The 14,615-nt window shown below is 53.2% G+C and overlaps 2 protein-coding genes across 2 annotated transcripts in view; both read left to right on the forward strand.

Annotated features, from left to right (window-relative positions):
* The first annotated feature begins 1,141 nt into the window (after positions 1 to 1,141).
* On the forward strand, positions 1,142 to 11,210 carry POU2AF2 (POU class 2 homeobox associating factor 2). The gene is given in 6 exon segments (XM_085316900.1): positions 1,142 to 1,214; positions 5,046 to 5,149; positions 9,375 to 9,414; positions 10,069 to 10,175; positions 10,178 to 10,372; positions 10,809 to 11,210. Coding segments are annotated over 6 exon segments (921 nt in total).
* Positions 11,211 to 14,421: 3,211 nt separating this feature from the next.
* The window catches only part of POU2AF3 (POU class 2 homeobox associating factor 3), a 7,321-nt gene continuing 7,127 nt past the window's right edge, over positions 14,422 to 14,615 (forward strand). Inside the window, exon 1 of the mRNA XM_085316741.1 lies at positions 14,422 to 14,428. Within this exon, the coding sequence (XP_085172867.1) occupies positions 14,422 to 14,428 (7 nt within the window). The remainder of the gene's footprint in view (positions 14,429 to 14,615) is intronic.

Raw genomic sequence — 14,615 nt, forward strand, 5'->3', positions numbered from 1 at the left:
ATCCACAAACTGGCAATGGGCTCCACAAAAGGAGAAGTATTTAATTATGAGGAATGTATTGGCACCGATTTTGTCATGCTCATGTAAGATGAGCTCAGTGTTGCTGAACACCACTCTGCTTGCACACAAAACACTGCAGAGATCGTCTGTCTCACTGCAGCCTATCTTCAACTTATTCCTGTGTTGTGCCAGCTGTTATGTGGGCAAAGGGCTCCCTTATAGGTAATTTGGATATATTTCTTAATCAGGATATAAGCTACATTGTTTAAAGAAGAATTAAGGGGTTAACTCTGCTTCTTGGTTCAGGTGTTGCAGAAACAGACTTGCTGCTGTTAGGAGACTGAGAACTTAACAGTAACTATCAGCGGACAGCCCAAAAGCCCCTTTAATCCAGGTCCAGCAGCAGTGTAAGGACGGGTCCTTTTCTGGCCACTGTTTCCCCTCCTGTCTCTGGGCTGGAGACTAACCGCAGGCATGCAGAAAGGGGGCTCCTTGCGTAGCAACAGCGAGCTCAGCCTTGGCCTCCCCGCAGGAATATGTGGGTTTGCTAGAGGATGCTCCTGCCGGTGTCTTGCATGTGCTGTCCCCAGCTGCGTGTTGTGCCCCTCTCCAGTGGGTGCTGGTGGAGGCCGTGGAAAGCCTGGTGAGCTCATCACGTCTCCTAGATCTTGTTTTAATTGTATAATGCCTAAGCTAGCCTGTGCGGTCCCCGAGGGAGAGCAGTGCCTCCTAAGGCCTGCTGTGTAGGTCTTCAACAGCACCCAGCTGCTTCACGCTTATAGGCAAGAATACGCTCTTGCTCCAAGCCTTGTTCTTCAGCCAAGTTCCTCTCCTCTGAGGAGGTAGCTCATCCCTGCAGGACTTACCAGCCTTTCATTTTAAYCAAAGATTTTTCCATTGATAAACCTCAGCTCAGTTTTCATCCATGACATATCGACTCAGGCAGGAAAAAGACCCTTCGAGACTGATCCACACCGACCATGCAAATGGGAGTGAAACGCACATGCAGGATTTGCATTTAAGCAAATTCCAAACAAGACRTTGTGGAGACATCACTAAATTGGAGAAAACATATTTCCATCGYGCTCAGCTGGTTATCAGTGGAGAATGAGCACTGACTTCACTCTGCTCTGGGAAGCTCATGACCGCCTTTCTCCAAAGTCCTGCAGAACCTGAGAGCTGGGATTAGTCAGCAGTGGCCGGAATGGAAATGGGTGAGTCCCTGTACCTTGACTTTCCAACACATAAAGATGTATCTTAATGAAAATATTGATGGTAAAGAGTAACTGGGGAAAGTATACACTATRTTATCTGTGGACTCATGCCAAATCAATTCAGAAAGCAGAACTGCCTAAAATCAGCATATGGTATCTTTAATATCCCAGTATTTTAACAATATTTTTAGCAGAGTCAGCCTTCTCTAAACAGAATTCATATTCCGTCACAGTGTAATATTTTCCTGAAAGAGAGTTAAACCAAGATGATGTGAAATATGATTCAATTTACTTGAAAAAATATATAAAAATACATAAATTAGCATTTCCTTCCCTGGTGCTGCCAATAGCATGCTTATTTGGCATTTTAATAGCTCAGAATCAGATCCTGCAGAATGACTCACTGAAACSAACAGGGTTACTTACATGATGCCAGACTACTTAGCTGAACAAGGGTCAGAGGACAGGGCTCTTATCTTGCTTACTTACAAGGATTTGAGCCCTGGCATATATCTGTGGGCGTAAGAGCAAAGTACCCATGTGTAAAAGTAACGACAGGTGAAAGTGTTTGTCTAAAGTCTTCAGACTGTAATAAGGATGATAGGAAACAGTACTGAAGAAGCATGGAGCATCAGACACTTGCCAGGAAAAATGATCACGGAGGAGCAASGTTAGTTAATAAAGGAGGTTGTGGTATTTGGGAATATCAGATCGTGGACTAAAAAGATAGATCTCTTTTTCAGGTTGCGGTATTTTTTACTTATTTTTACTTACTGAGGGAGGGGGCCACAGCACAGAGCCTGAATTTGCTCTGATCCTATAAAAACAGTTCCCAGAATCGATTTCAAAGCACCCCTGAACGGCTAGCTGAGAGGAAACCCRGTTGCTCAGCTCACCTATCGAACATCTCTGCTCACAGCTTTCAGTGGAGCTCTGTTAGAAACAGCCCCGTTCTCAGAATCAGAGAGCGCGTTCTTGACCTGGGTCCCCAYCAGGTTAAATCCAAACCTGACCTTAGGAATTCAGGCACATACCTTGTATTAAGCCCCCACGTAAGTTCAGTGCTGAATTAAGGCCTGAATCCTCAGCTGCAGGCAGCTAGCAAGGGCTGCCTGAATTATCTTCAGTATTAAACTATCACGGAGCACTCCGTGCTGTGCGACACACTTCAGGCCCTCCTGTCAAACTGCGATGCTGTATCTCTGGAGGAACACWCATGCAAAGGCACAACGCTTCAGGTGCAGAAGGTATAGCAGTTTCTACCAGTTACACCAGCTCTGCCAGAGCGTCTGAACTCCAGCTACTCYGGAGCACCCAGGGCACCCTGTGCTTCCAGTTGTTCCCAGTGAAAACAGCCCTGAAAAGGGATCATAGGAGGGAGACTCAGTCCTAGGGCCACGGAAAAGAGCCAGCCTCGGCATACAGGCAGATTCTTCTGAACTGGCAGAGTTGACAGTCATTCCTGCCTGCATACCACCTTACCCAGAGACACTGCCGGCTTTGCTTGCAGACTCAGTGTCCCCTTCTGTTTTGACTATTTCAGTCATAAGCTTTGGGGACAGTGAGTGTCTCTTCCAAATGCTTTGCCTTGTGCCCAGTCTTGGCTGAACTTTCTGGTCATTATTCAAACACCAAACCCAAGCTGAAATTGCCYAACAACCTCAATCACTGTGGCCCACCAGAAGACATTTTGGGTAACTCCAAGGCAGCACCAAGTCTCTGCATTGTTTATACCTTCAACTCTTCCCTTTCTAAGCCTGCCGTGTGTATGTGCACCTGGGGATACAATGCCACAGGAATGAAAATGGTGAATGGAGCCAAATGTCACATCCTGAAAAGCCAAAGGATAAAATGATAAATCACAACTTTAGAGATCAAACACTTCAGCTGCGGTCTAGCTGTTTGTGTTCCCTCAAGAGAACATCGCTTCTTGTTTTCCAAGGGATTAGCCTCAAAGCTCAGTCCTTGTCTTAGCATTTCAATAATGCCCCTTCYGGACGTTCCTCCCCAGCTCTACAGGTGTGAGCTCCCTGTACAGGCACAGCCTGTTAGCCAGGATAAAATTTGCCCCAGTGTTGTACATTGTACCTCTCTGCTCTCACTTGTGCCAGAACACCTGTATACGCAGCAAATCTCACAGAGATTTACCCAAGCAGGGCAAGGGGACAGATGCCTAGTAGCAAAAGTCACCCAGACATGATGTACAGATTTTGCTGGCTTTCAGGTAGGTTGAGAAAACAGAAACCAATTCTGCCATCAGCTTCTTGGGTGGCCTTGTGGCTGACACACCTGAGGGCTGTGCTACCATTCAGAGAGACATGGACAGACTGGAGAGTTGGGTGGAGAGGAACCTCCTGAGATTCAACAAGGGCAAGTGCAGAGTCCTGCACCTAGGGAGGAATAACCCTAGGCACCAGTACAAGCTGGGGGCTGACCTGCTGGAGAGCAGCTCTGCAGAGAAGGACCTGGGAGTGCTGGTGGATGACAAGTTGACCATGAGCCAGCAATGTGCCCTTGTGGCCTAGAAGGCCAATGGTCTCCTGGGGTGCATTGGGAAGAGTGTCGCCAGCAGGTCGAGGGAGGTGATCCTGCCTCTCTGCTCAGCCCTAGCGAGGCCTTATCTCAAGTGCTGCGTCCGGTTCTGGGCTCCCCAGGACGAGAGAGACATGGAGCTACCGGAGRGAGTCCAGCGTAGGGCTACGAAGACGATCGGAGGGCTGGAGCATCTGCCCTGCGAGGAACGGCTGTGAGAGCTGGGCCTGTTCAGCCTGGGGAAGAGAAGACTGAGCGGGGATCTTATCAATGTGTGTAAGTATCCGAAGGAAGGGTGTCAAGGGGATGAGGACAAACTCTTTTTGGTCGCCCCGCGTGATGGGATGAGAGGCGACGGGCAGAAACTGAAGCGCAGGAAGTTTCGCCCAAACGTGAGGGGGAATTTCCTCCCTGTGAGAGTGACGGAGCACTGGACCAGGTTGCCCAGAGACGTTGTGGAGTCTCCTTCTCTGGAGATCTTCAAGGCCTGCCTGGATGCAGCCCTGTCTAACATGCTCTAGGTGACCCTGCTGAGCAGGGAGGTTGGAGTAGATGATCTCCAGAGGTCCCTTCCAACCKTACTGATTCTATGATTCTAYGACCTGGCCAAGCCACGGCACCCCTCTCTGTGCCTTACGGGCTTTTTTTCCTTTACTAAAACAACAGAGCTCCCAGGAACCTGTCTGTACTTGCTGTGGACACAAAGCAGGCTGAGCAGCCAGCTCCTTTGCTTTTCCTGAGCTCTGCCCAGTCCAATTCACATCAACATCCTGCAGAGCCACTCCAGCAGTCTGGGCTATTTCTACTTTGCTCCACAGAGATCAAATCTATCTCAGCTCAGGGGGTGATGTGCTGAACACCAGCAGCTCCAGAAAAAAGACAACGAGGAGCTAAACCACAGAACCGYTGCTGAAAGCAACGGAGGCCACATGGCTAACTCCACCTTTGCTGACTCAAAGGGGAAACGGAGGATCCCCTTGAGCCCTCTTTGGCAAAACAAAAGCCAAAAACCATCATCCAGCCATGCCTGCCGCAGAGGGAATTGCATGGAAACCTCCTGGCGCCCAGTGCCGAGCTGCAGGGAGGGCCCGACTGCAGGGCCCTTCGCTCTCGGCGAACGAGCACTGCTCGCTCTYGGGCTCCTAAGTGACAATTGAGCAGGGATGTTAATAGACAGACTTCTGTGCTTCCTTCCTAYGTTGGTGTACAGAGGTGACAAATTTGCTTCTTCCTTAACAAGCTTTTTCACCTACTCTGTGCTTTGGCTGATCTCCTCTAATGCTTGTTTCGTTCTGTCAGTCCCTACAGATTTTAGCAAGCGAGTGTACCAAGGAGTGCGAGTGAAACACACGGTCAAAGATCTTCTCGCTGAAAAACGATCCAGGCAGAGCAGTGGCTGCAGTGTAAGTCCATTGCTTTACTGGAATAGTCATTTCATGTAATCTCTAGTTAAAGAACATCTTTGCTGAGTTCAGACCACTGCCAACATTGACAACGAAAAAGCACAACTAACACTAGTTTCTGCCCCAGAGATCACAGAGAGCTCCTTGATTTTTCACATCAGTGAACCTTTCAGGGATTAAAGTCCTGAGAAATACAATGCTCAATAATTTCTTTAGCAAATCGGTAACATTAAATTTCCCATTCCTTTCACAATCCATGCATGACACCTTTCCGAGTCAGCTTCCTTTACCGCTAGCTACATTTGAACAACTCTGTGCCATAAAAATAGATGCTCTTCCCTGAACGTTGTACTCCTTCCAGCTCCTCTCCAGCAAACCAGAGCGCCAGGGGATATGCAGTGATATGCTCTGGAAAGAGGCCAAGCATCAGTTTGTAAGGGCTGATTTCTTTTTAAAGTGATTCCATGGCAACAGAAAACGTAAGTCAAATTATGGTAAACTACATTGCATCTCCTGAAGTACTAGCCAGACACAGGCACCTGAGAAGTGATGCTGTCACCAGATGAGGACACAAAATTGAAGGTGCCAGCACGGAGCAGACAGTGGCACAGTGAGCCATTCCCAGTGGGCTCTGAAGTCTCACTTCTGCCATGCCACCGGGGCCAGTGACAGATGAGGAGACGTGGTCAAGATGCTGAAACTGTGCCCTGGAAGGAAAGGGTGGGAGCAGAGACCTAAGTTAACAGCAACAGTAGACATTTTAGATGTGATGCTCTTTTTCTCACAAGCCATTCACCTCAGGTTTTTTGCCTTCAGCAAAACAAACAAACCACCCCCAAAGGGACTTGTAGCTATTTTTCTCAGTTACTTCCACATGTTATCYAGGTGTATCAACAAGGGCAAAAAAMCAGCATGGACACTGCTGAACAAAACAAGATCAGGCMATGGATCTGTTCACAGCCCTCCACTAACGCAGAAAGGCAGGAGAGCCCTTGAGCTAGGAGGGGTGCAAGGAAATGCTTGCTCCCAGCAGGAGGCCTTTTGGGGAGACTGTTTCGGGGAGCAGCAGGGGGAACTGTTTGTTTGCACTCACTGAAAAAAACAGATCCTGGTTAAAGACTACTATGCTTTATCAGCTCTCTTTTTAGAGGTGGCAGTTTTTCTGTTCAGCACTGTAGTGGGTGTAATSAAAAGCCCTAGGAAATGTAAAACGCTTGATACTTGCTTTATTGCCCTTTGCTTTGCGTTCCAAAGCTTTGCAGTTGTGTGTGTATCTAACGCAAAATCAGCCCTATGGCTAATTCCTTATGATAGACTAAAAATTATAGTGCAGGGCAAACATCCGTATTTGCTCGGACACATGAAAAGAACAGCTGTAAGTGCGCCTCTGTTTATCCAACAGATAATGTAATCGAGAATCAAAGCAAAKGGCAGACAACTGAACACCACACTGTGTGCTCATGATGCAGTGTGGTTTAACTGCATCTTTTGTTTGAGCATGATACTTGCTCCAGAATCTGTGAGCCTTCCCTGTGCAAAGGGAGGGCTGTGGAGCAGATCTGTACTGCTGAGGAAAGGCCATTACCTGTCAGAGGTGAGCTAATAGGCTCTTGACTGAGGCAGCAGAAAAACAACAGTTTTGCCAGGTCTTGCACTCCCCAAATGATGGGAAAGCAATTTGCGCTGTCAGGAAGTCTGCACAGTTTATGCTTCTGAGCATCATTTGCAGGACAGAAGGGCTCAGTCTGGGGCTCAGTCTGGGGCTGTGGGCAGGGTCTGCCCTATTTCCTTTGGCTCACTCACCGTGTAAGAAGGAAGCCACTGTTGCTGTCTGCATGATGAAAGGCTTGTCCTCTTTTCTAAGGTGGGGAACCTGGCGGGCACAAAGATGGGGCACTATGGCCAGCAGCACCCAGTGGCCAGGGGCAGTTAGAAGACCCCAGGTCTCTGTCTCTCTCATCTGACCCRTTCAGCTGCCTTCTGTGCCCAGCAAACGAGTGACAGGCGCTGCCCAGACTAAGCTTTGCTTTTATCACTACTATTACTTCAGCTGCTGTGCTGCATATTGGGTCCAAAGGGGGGGATACACTGAAGCCAAGGTATGGTCAAAGGGCCATACCCCAGGTCCCAGGGGWGACCAGGGCCATAACATTCACTGTGTTACCCTGGCTCTTCCCGTTTCCTCCCTCAAGGCAGCCTGTTGGCCGAGTGACACTGCCAGGTTACGAACCCGCGGTGGAGCGACACAGCTCTCTGGAGTACCCCAGCCGGTGTCTCTGGCCAGTCACATGCGAGGCAGCCTGGGACCAAGCTTCTCAACAGCGGTGTGCTGTGCCCTCAAGTGATGCTGACCAGACACACTGGTGTGTTGCCGAAGATCCAGCTCCCCCAGTCCTGCAGTGCAGAAAGGAAGTAATGCAGGGAGTAAATGGACTAATGGGCTTAAATTAAGCCAAGCCATTCACTGCCYGATAAGGAGCCGGGAGGCAACTGAAACATATGTCCCTATACGTGGTTGCCTGCTCTGATGAAGGCCAGGGATAGGCTGCTGCAGCRCCTCTTGGAACTGGATTGAGGCAGGTAAAGCCCTCACAGCTACCGCCAGCTCTGGACCATCCATCATAGGTGTACGCCGGGGGGACATGCCTCGTGGGACCCACAGTCAGATGGGTTTGGAGGATGAGCRTGGGTGCACTAGTACCCTGAAATGCTCTGTACTAGCGAGTGGTGGTTGTGCCCAGGGGCCTCCCTGTCCCTCCAGTGCAGCATCCTGGCTGTGACCACTGCAGCCCTTTGACCCGCGGGCAGCACCTCTGCTGCCTGTGCTTCCTAAGGCAGGCAGAGCCTAATTTGCTGATCCCTTCTCTCCTCAAACACATTATTCAGGGTGCCACCCTGCATCCTGGTCGGGCATTGAGACTCTGGGATCTAGCCACTGGAGCACAAGGCTGCTCGGTAAAACTGTGCCGTTCCTTTCAGAAGAAACTCTTCTGCAGTGAATGCAGACAGAAACCTGCAGCAGGACGCGATGGCCATGAGCAGACAGAGGAGGTGGTGGGACAAGCCCTGAAGCAGGAAAGGGGATTGCTTAGATAAARTGCACGCCGAGAGAGGGGTGTCTCCTGAGGCCAGATTTGCATGTGGAGGCTGTAGCTTTGCAAGGCATCATGTGTTACCAGCTACGCTCCTCACTGAGGTCTGCAGCTGAATCGGCCCAGCTGGAGGCAGGTGCAGGCTCTAGCCCTGACCCCACGGGGCGAACACGCATCTGCCCCCAAGCCAAAGGGCTCCTTCCTGACACCTCCTCTCGCTCTTGCAGCCCGCGTGACCTGTGTGGTCTCAGGGCTCATTTTCATGGCGTAGCAGGGAGCAGCTGCAAATCTTCCTCAGCAGTAGAAGGAAGTCTAAGCACTGGCAAATTTAATTCAAATCTAAACCGCTACATTTGGTTGCTTGCTATGGCAGGAACCTCCTGTTTGCACTATGCAAACTGGAAATAGCGTGCCACCATCACTGGCCAGGGCAACAGCACAGCTAAGGTAAATTCAGTTGTGGGCAGCTGGATTTCTGCTTCATGGGCTTGGAGGTCTGGTGACAGATCTCACGAAAACTCCACGTGCCGCTGCCTTTGCCACAGTGCCTTTTAAGAAATTAGCCCCCTCGAGCACAGGGATTACTCGGGGCTAATTCTCCCTTGCCTAGATGCCAGGAAGAGACTAATATTATCTGTACCACACAAACAGGAGCTAGGAACAACAGCCGTCCAAGCACAGCTCACTGTTTCTGCTAGCAGGGCTGATCCAAGCAGCTCCGGGGCAGCAAACGCCGCGCAGGAGAGCCAGGTTCGAATGTGGGCAGTGCAGAACCAGGCTAAGCTTTGGCAAGCCAAATTCTAAGGTACCTGCTCACTGAGACCTGTTTCTCCCTGACACTGAAATGACTGTTCAGCATTATGGGACCCTGCAGTACGTAAGAAAGAAGCCAGTTATCTTGGTATTTGTACTGTTATCAGCTCTGTCCAGGACCTTTGAAATCTCTTCTTAGTCTACATCTGCTAATACCTCAGACGCCCCAGGCTTGAAATCTTGCAGTTAATCTCTTCATACTGATAGCAGCAATACTCAAACAGTGCATCTGACTTATGCCAACACCTTCCCAAACTATGTGCTCACAGAGCTAGATTGCTTTGAAAAGACATTTTTCAATGTGTCTTTTTCTTTTGCAGGGCAGCACCAGCTCGCTGCAGTCGCCATTTGTCCAAACACCAGGTGAGGCTCTCCTCCACTGAGAAATACCTTACGTGCAGGTTGGGCAGTCGATACTGTTCCTACCCCTTCTCCGCCAAAAGGCATTTGACTCCAAGCGAGTGAAGGAGCACAGAGACCAGGCCATCCATCCCAGGAAAAAGGGAGAGAAAATCAAAGCTGCTCCCACCTTTCRTGATGGAGGTGTGCCCCTCCACTGCCCTCTCCTCTGTAGTCTTCCCCAGAGCTGAAAAGACAAAGCACTGAATTAGGAGGCAACCTGGTTTGTTCCTTGACCTCTTGCATAGGGACAGGGGAGAGAGGTTGGACCGAGGCAGGTGGTTTTACATTCAGGAACCTCATCCTCCCTCCAGGGGCTTGAGCAGAGAGAGAGGAGGACGCAAAGACAGCAGAGCCAACCTCCAGCCCACTGGCCTCAGATCTGAGGCTTCCCAGAACACATTTGCTTTGCTGCAGAGGAAGTGAGCTGAGGGCTCCAGGGCAGCCTGAAGTGGTGAAAACCCAGGCTGACATACTTGTATTAGGACAGGATTAACTCCTACGCTGAGGGACGCTAGGGTGGGAAGGGCTCCACTTTGCACTTGCGGAGATGCCCACCACTCAGACTCTGTGTCTCTCCTGGGTGCTCCCCTTCATGGTTTTCCTGTACTGCCACCGGCTCACCTACCACAGCTGGTTACTACGGAGTCAGGAAATCCCTCATGGCCGAGATGGATTTCCACAACACAAAGCAGTTGGTCAGCTATGTCTGCTCACCTCTTCAGGGTCCAAGTCCCTCTCGTGCGATTCCTCTGCCGTTCAGGGCTACTCGGCGCTTCTGGATCCGTACCTCCCTGACCAACACGGGGATCACCAAYGTACTGCTCCCTTCATGCCCGCTACCGGCTCCTTCTTCAGCCCTTCCTCGCTGCCCCCTCTCCTGCCGTCCTTCCCTAACGACACAGCACATTTCCTACTAGTGAGTGAGTCTCTAGTTCTCAGTTGTCTGATGAAAGATCACCTGATTTAAAGCTGGGGTTAAGCTGTGGGGACCTTCTGGGATGAACGTGGTTGTTAGAGGATGGGCCAAACCAACCCAAACCAACTAGTCCGTTAAGCTCCGCCAGCGCGCACCCCAGGGCAGAGCTCCTGGGCTCTGCGGGATGGGGGCTGGCCAGTCCGACTGGGAGCCTGTTCCAGTCCTCGCTCACCACTAACACTGGGCTGTTTTCTTTAAACACCTTTAGCACCTTCTAATCCTGCTCCAGGGCAACAGAAACCCTCGTGAGTGTCCCCAGCTAGACTCGGGGAGAGCTTGGCCTGGTGAGCCAGAAGCTAAAGCTAGGCATGCCATTACCTCCAGGACGAGCCTTTATTCCCAAGGGTTTCTTGCCTTCTTTCCCCCTTCCCTGCAGAGAGAGCCCTGGGAACAGACCTCTCCCGACAGTCTCGGCCAGGCCGACGGCGTGTGCTCTGACTCCTTCCAAGCGCTGCCTGCCGCTGCCAGCTGCCTTTCCTCCCACGAGACTGGAAGCACTTCCTCATACAGAAGCTCAGGCTGGACCTCCGCCRTGCCCGGAGTCCAGCCTTACCCCCTACATCCTCTTGAAGAGGTCCACTGCCCCCCCAGCTATGCTGCCACCTCACCCTACTCCTTTTCGCCATTTATGACTGCGGCAAATGAGCTCACCTCGAGGACGGGCCATCTCTCACCGGAGCAGTCCTCAGCTATGCCGCCCCTCCACGACACCTCTTCCTGGCCAAAAGAGGATGGAGGTCTCATCTGGGGGACATATGATGGCAGGAGAACTTACTGATGGCAGATAAGAGCTGGAGGAAAGGAAAAACGGACCTGTATAGAAGCAAAAGTTACTTGTATGCCATTTCCCAGTGGAGGGATGCTAGTAATGGAGGATGCTAGTAACAGCACAGTGCTTYAGGCTCTGTTTAGAAATACAGGCACTGGGTGTACTGCATCCAGCTTGTAGCGGTGCCTTCTAGTGTCTTGCAAAGGTCACTGCTCACAGTCCCACTGCACTACAGGTAAAATACAGAGCGTGAAAAATACCTGTGCATTATTGGCYCTGTTCTGCAAATGAGGATCACACAAATGCCCCCTCACCAATTTCCCTCCTGCCYTGAAGAAAACACATAGGGGCCATTAGCCCTACTCGTACCTACCCCAGAGCAACACAAGCGATGTGACCAAGAGGTGTGTGTCAGCGGGCTCAAGGCAAAACGCTCCCAGGGCCCCTGCCGAGAGCACCCATGGGGGCTATAAGGAGGAGCAGGTCTGGGGTGAGGTCCCAGCTCCTGCCAGCGGTGCAGGACGTGAGGGTGGATGCCACCAGGCCCGGCGCCGCCCCGCAGGACCTGTGGCCACTAGAGGTAGCTCTGCACACACACACACGCATGCACACCCGTCCTGCACAGCCCTCGCAGGCGCGCCTGCTCACGCCTGCCGTGGCCATCCCCGGCCGAGGCTGCTCTTCACCCAGAAGGTCCTGCCCGTGGGGGACACACTCCTCGCTTTGACCGCTTGCTGCACAGACGTCACTTAACAACCTGAAAGAGCCAAAGCACTGGGAGCGCCGGTGCGACGAGCGCGGCACAGTCAGCTCGTCCCTCCACGGGGGCCGCGCGTGCGGCCGCGGACCGCCCAGGCGCGCCCGGCCGCCCGCTGCAAGCCGGGAGAGGGGTCCAGGTCCTCTCCGGCTGAGGGCTCGCAGGAGCAGGGCTCAGGGTCCCGCGAGGGCCTCGCAGCCCGGAGGAGGGTGGGCGGGATGGGTGAAAGCCGGCGCGGCGGCTCTCGGTCCCAGCTTGGCTCGGGTTCCTCCTGCTACTTCCTGATTCCCCAGCCTTGTTCAGACCTGTTCAGAAATACAAATCCCCACGGCTTTGTCTGCCCCAAATGCCACCCCCACCCCACGGGCCGCTTTGGCCAGCCGCACCTTTCCGCTCGCTGGTCAGCCCCGGGAGCCGCAAGGAAAGCTCAGCCCGGCGAAGGGCGGGAGCCAGCGCTCCTCGGCACGTGCGCTGAGCCCGGCTGCCTCCCCGCTTAATACCGGAGCTCTGTGGGCTCTGGGCAAACAGGGGACGTGGCGCATCCCGGGGTGGCAGCCACTCAGCCAGCGTGGCCCAGGGCTCCTGCCGAAAAGAGCCACGTGTCGGCTGATGCCCGAGCTGCAGCCCTTAGCGCCGGCCCGGGCACAGCGCGGAGCCCCGGGCGGGCTTGCGGGCACGTGGTGCTTCACGCCACGGCTGACCGGCACCTCCCGGACACGTCCCTGCCCGCAGCGACACAGCGGCGGAGCAGTCACCGCCGGCGGCTGGCTCGSCAGCACCTTCCGCAGGCGCCCTGCACCGCCCGGGGCTCCGGCTCGCTCTGGCTGCGTTCCTGCCAAGCTCCGAAGGAGCAGCAGCACTGGAAAGCTTTTGAGCTCTTTTGGAAGTGTTCGGCCCGCTCTGCTGTCTCCTAGCTCTTAACCAAGGCAGTGACTCTGCGAGCCTGGAAATGCTCTGAAGCACCGGGAAYACCCCAAACCGTGGGACCTTGCGTTTCCTTAGGGATCTCAACCAGGCATGACTGCGGCGCGGCGGCACGCGCGCCCTGCTCTGCAGGCTCTGGTTACAGAAGTAAACATTAGCCCGGCTCCACGGAGCGCCGGCTGCCCCGCACGGAGCCGGCAGCCTCGCGGGCTCCGGCCTCTCGCCCTGGCTGCTTCAAGCGACCAAAGCAACGCAGCTCCCAAAGGACCAGGCATCGGCCGCGCTGAGCAGCGCTCCTGCACGGCGGCGCTGCTGCTCGCTGCGCTGCTGGCGGGGAAAGGCCAGCGGAGAGGGCTCCTCTCCAGCGGGGCCGCTTCTGCAGAGCCCCCCCCGAGCAAGGCTTGGCCTGCTACGGGAAGCAGAGGCATCTTTCAGCACCGAGGGATCAGCGCTGAGACCGCTCCCGGCAGAAATCAAGTGTATTTGTTCAACTTAGAGAAAAAGAAAAAAAATTCAACCGCAACAATAGCCAAAGCGAACGGCTGGTAGATTATTAACAGCCCGGCCTGCGTTCTGCCTCAACCCGGTGCTCAGCGGAGGCTGCAGGGCCCAGGGGAAAGTTTAAAAAAGAAAATGTGTATTAAATAGTGATGGAGGGGTATCTAAAAAAAAATGTCATCCTACCACATGCTKAAGCCCCGCTGCCCGCAGCACACAGCGTAGGCCAGTGCTGAAGGATAATAAGCTGAGAGGGGCCACTTTGTGGAGCGAGAGTAAACGGCCTGAATTAGGGGAAAACAAAAATATAGTCCAATATAAGGCCAGCATCTGAGGAGAGGGAAGGGATTGCTGTGGAAAGAAATGGGGTTTGGGTAGCCTCCGCTTCCCCYGTGCCCAGGGTACCCTCTCTGTTAYACCACGCCCACTCACTGCCATTTTGCTCCAAAAATCTTAAAAATTGCCCTTGAAGTGTGAAAAATTCTGCAAAAAGCAACTTAGTCTGTTGCAGAATCCTCTCTGCAAGTAGCAAATGAAATATGAGAGGGCTGGAGCCCAGCCTGTGCGTGTGAAGTGAAAATACTGAGCAGGTTCAGAGGCATCTGCTTCGTTCGGGGAAAGATGGATAAAACCCTGAAAATGTCCCAAAAGCAAAGGGTGGAGCCACCGGCCCCACCAAATCTTATTCCCCCAGACCCTCTGCTAGATGGGGATGTGCTCGGTTTCACAAAAAGATGGCCCATTTTGTGGAGCCTTTGAATATTCAAATTGAAAGTATCGCGCAATCATTGATTGTCAAATCATTGGTTTCTAGAGGTTTTAAATACTTGGCATTAGGAGAGAAAAACTCAAACTTATACCCGTAGGTATAAAACAATAATATTGTCGGGCTCCACCTGGCAGCGCCACGAGGCAGGCGGGTCCCCCGCGCCCCCCAAACTCAAGCCCGCCGCCTCTCGCCCCCTGCCCCTGCCCCGGGGCCGGGGCCACCGCTGCCGCCGCACCGGCCGCCCGGCGAGGGGCCGCTCGCCGCCGCTCAGCATGTCCGGTAAGGTGGGCTGCCCCGCCGCCCCCCGCGCCCCCGCGGGCTCTTTCGCCGTTCTCCCGGGGCATTTTCGCCTGCGAGAGGACGTCGCCTCCGGAGCAGGGCGGGGAGGAGGGAGGAGGAGGCAGGCAAGGGCTCCTGCGCGCCGGCTGCCAGCCCCGGCCGTGCTGCACCGCGCCGTGCCGTGCCG

This window comes from Rhea americana, unplaced genomic scaffold (assembly GCF_003343005.1).
Source record: "Rhea americana isolate MKP2758 unplaced genomic scaffold, rheAme1 scaffold_48, whole genome shotgun sequence".
NCBI classification, from domain to species: Eukaryota; Metazoa; Chordata; class Aves; order Rheiformes; family Rheidae; genus Rhea; species Rhea americana.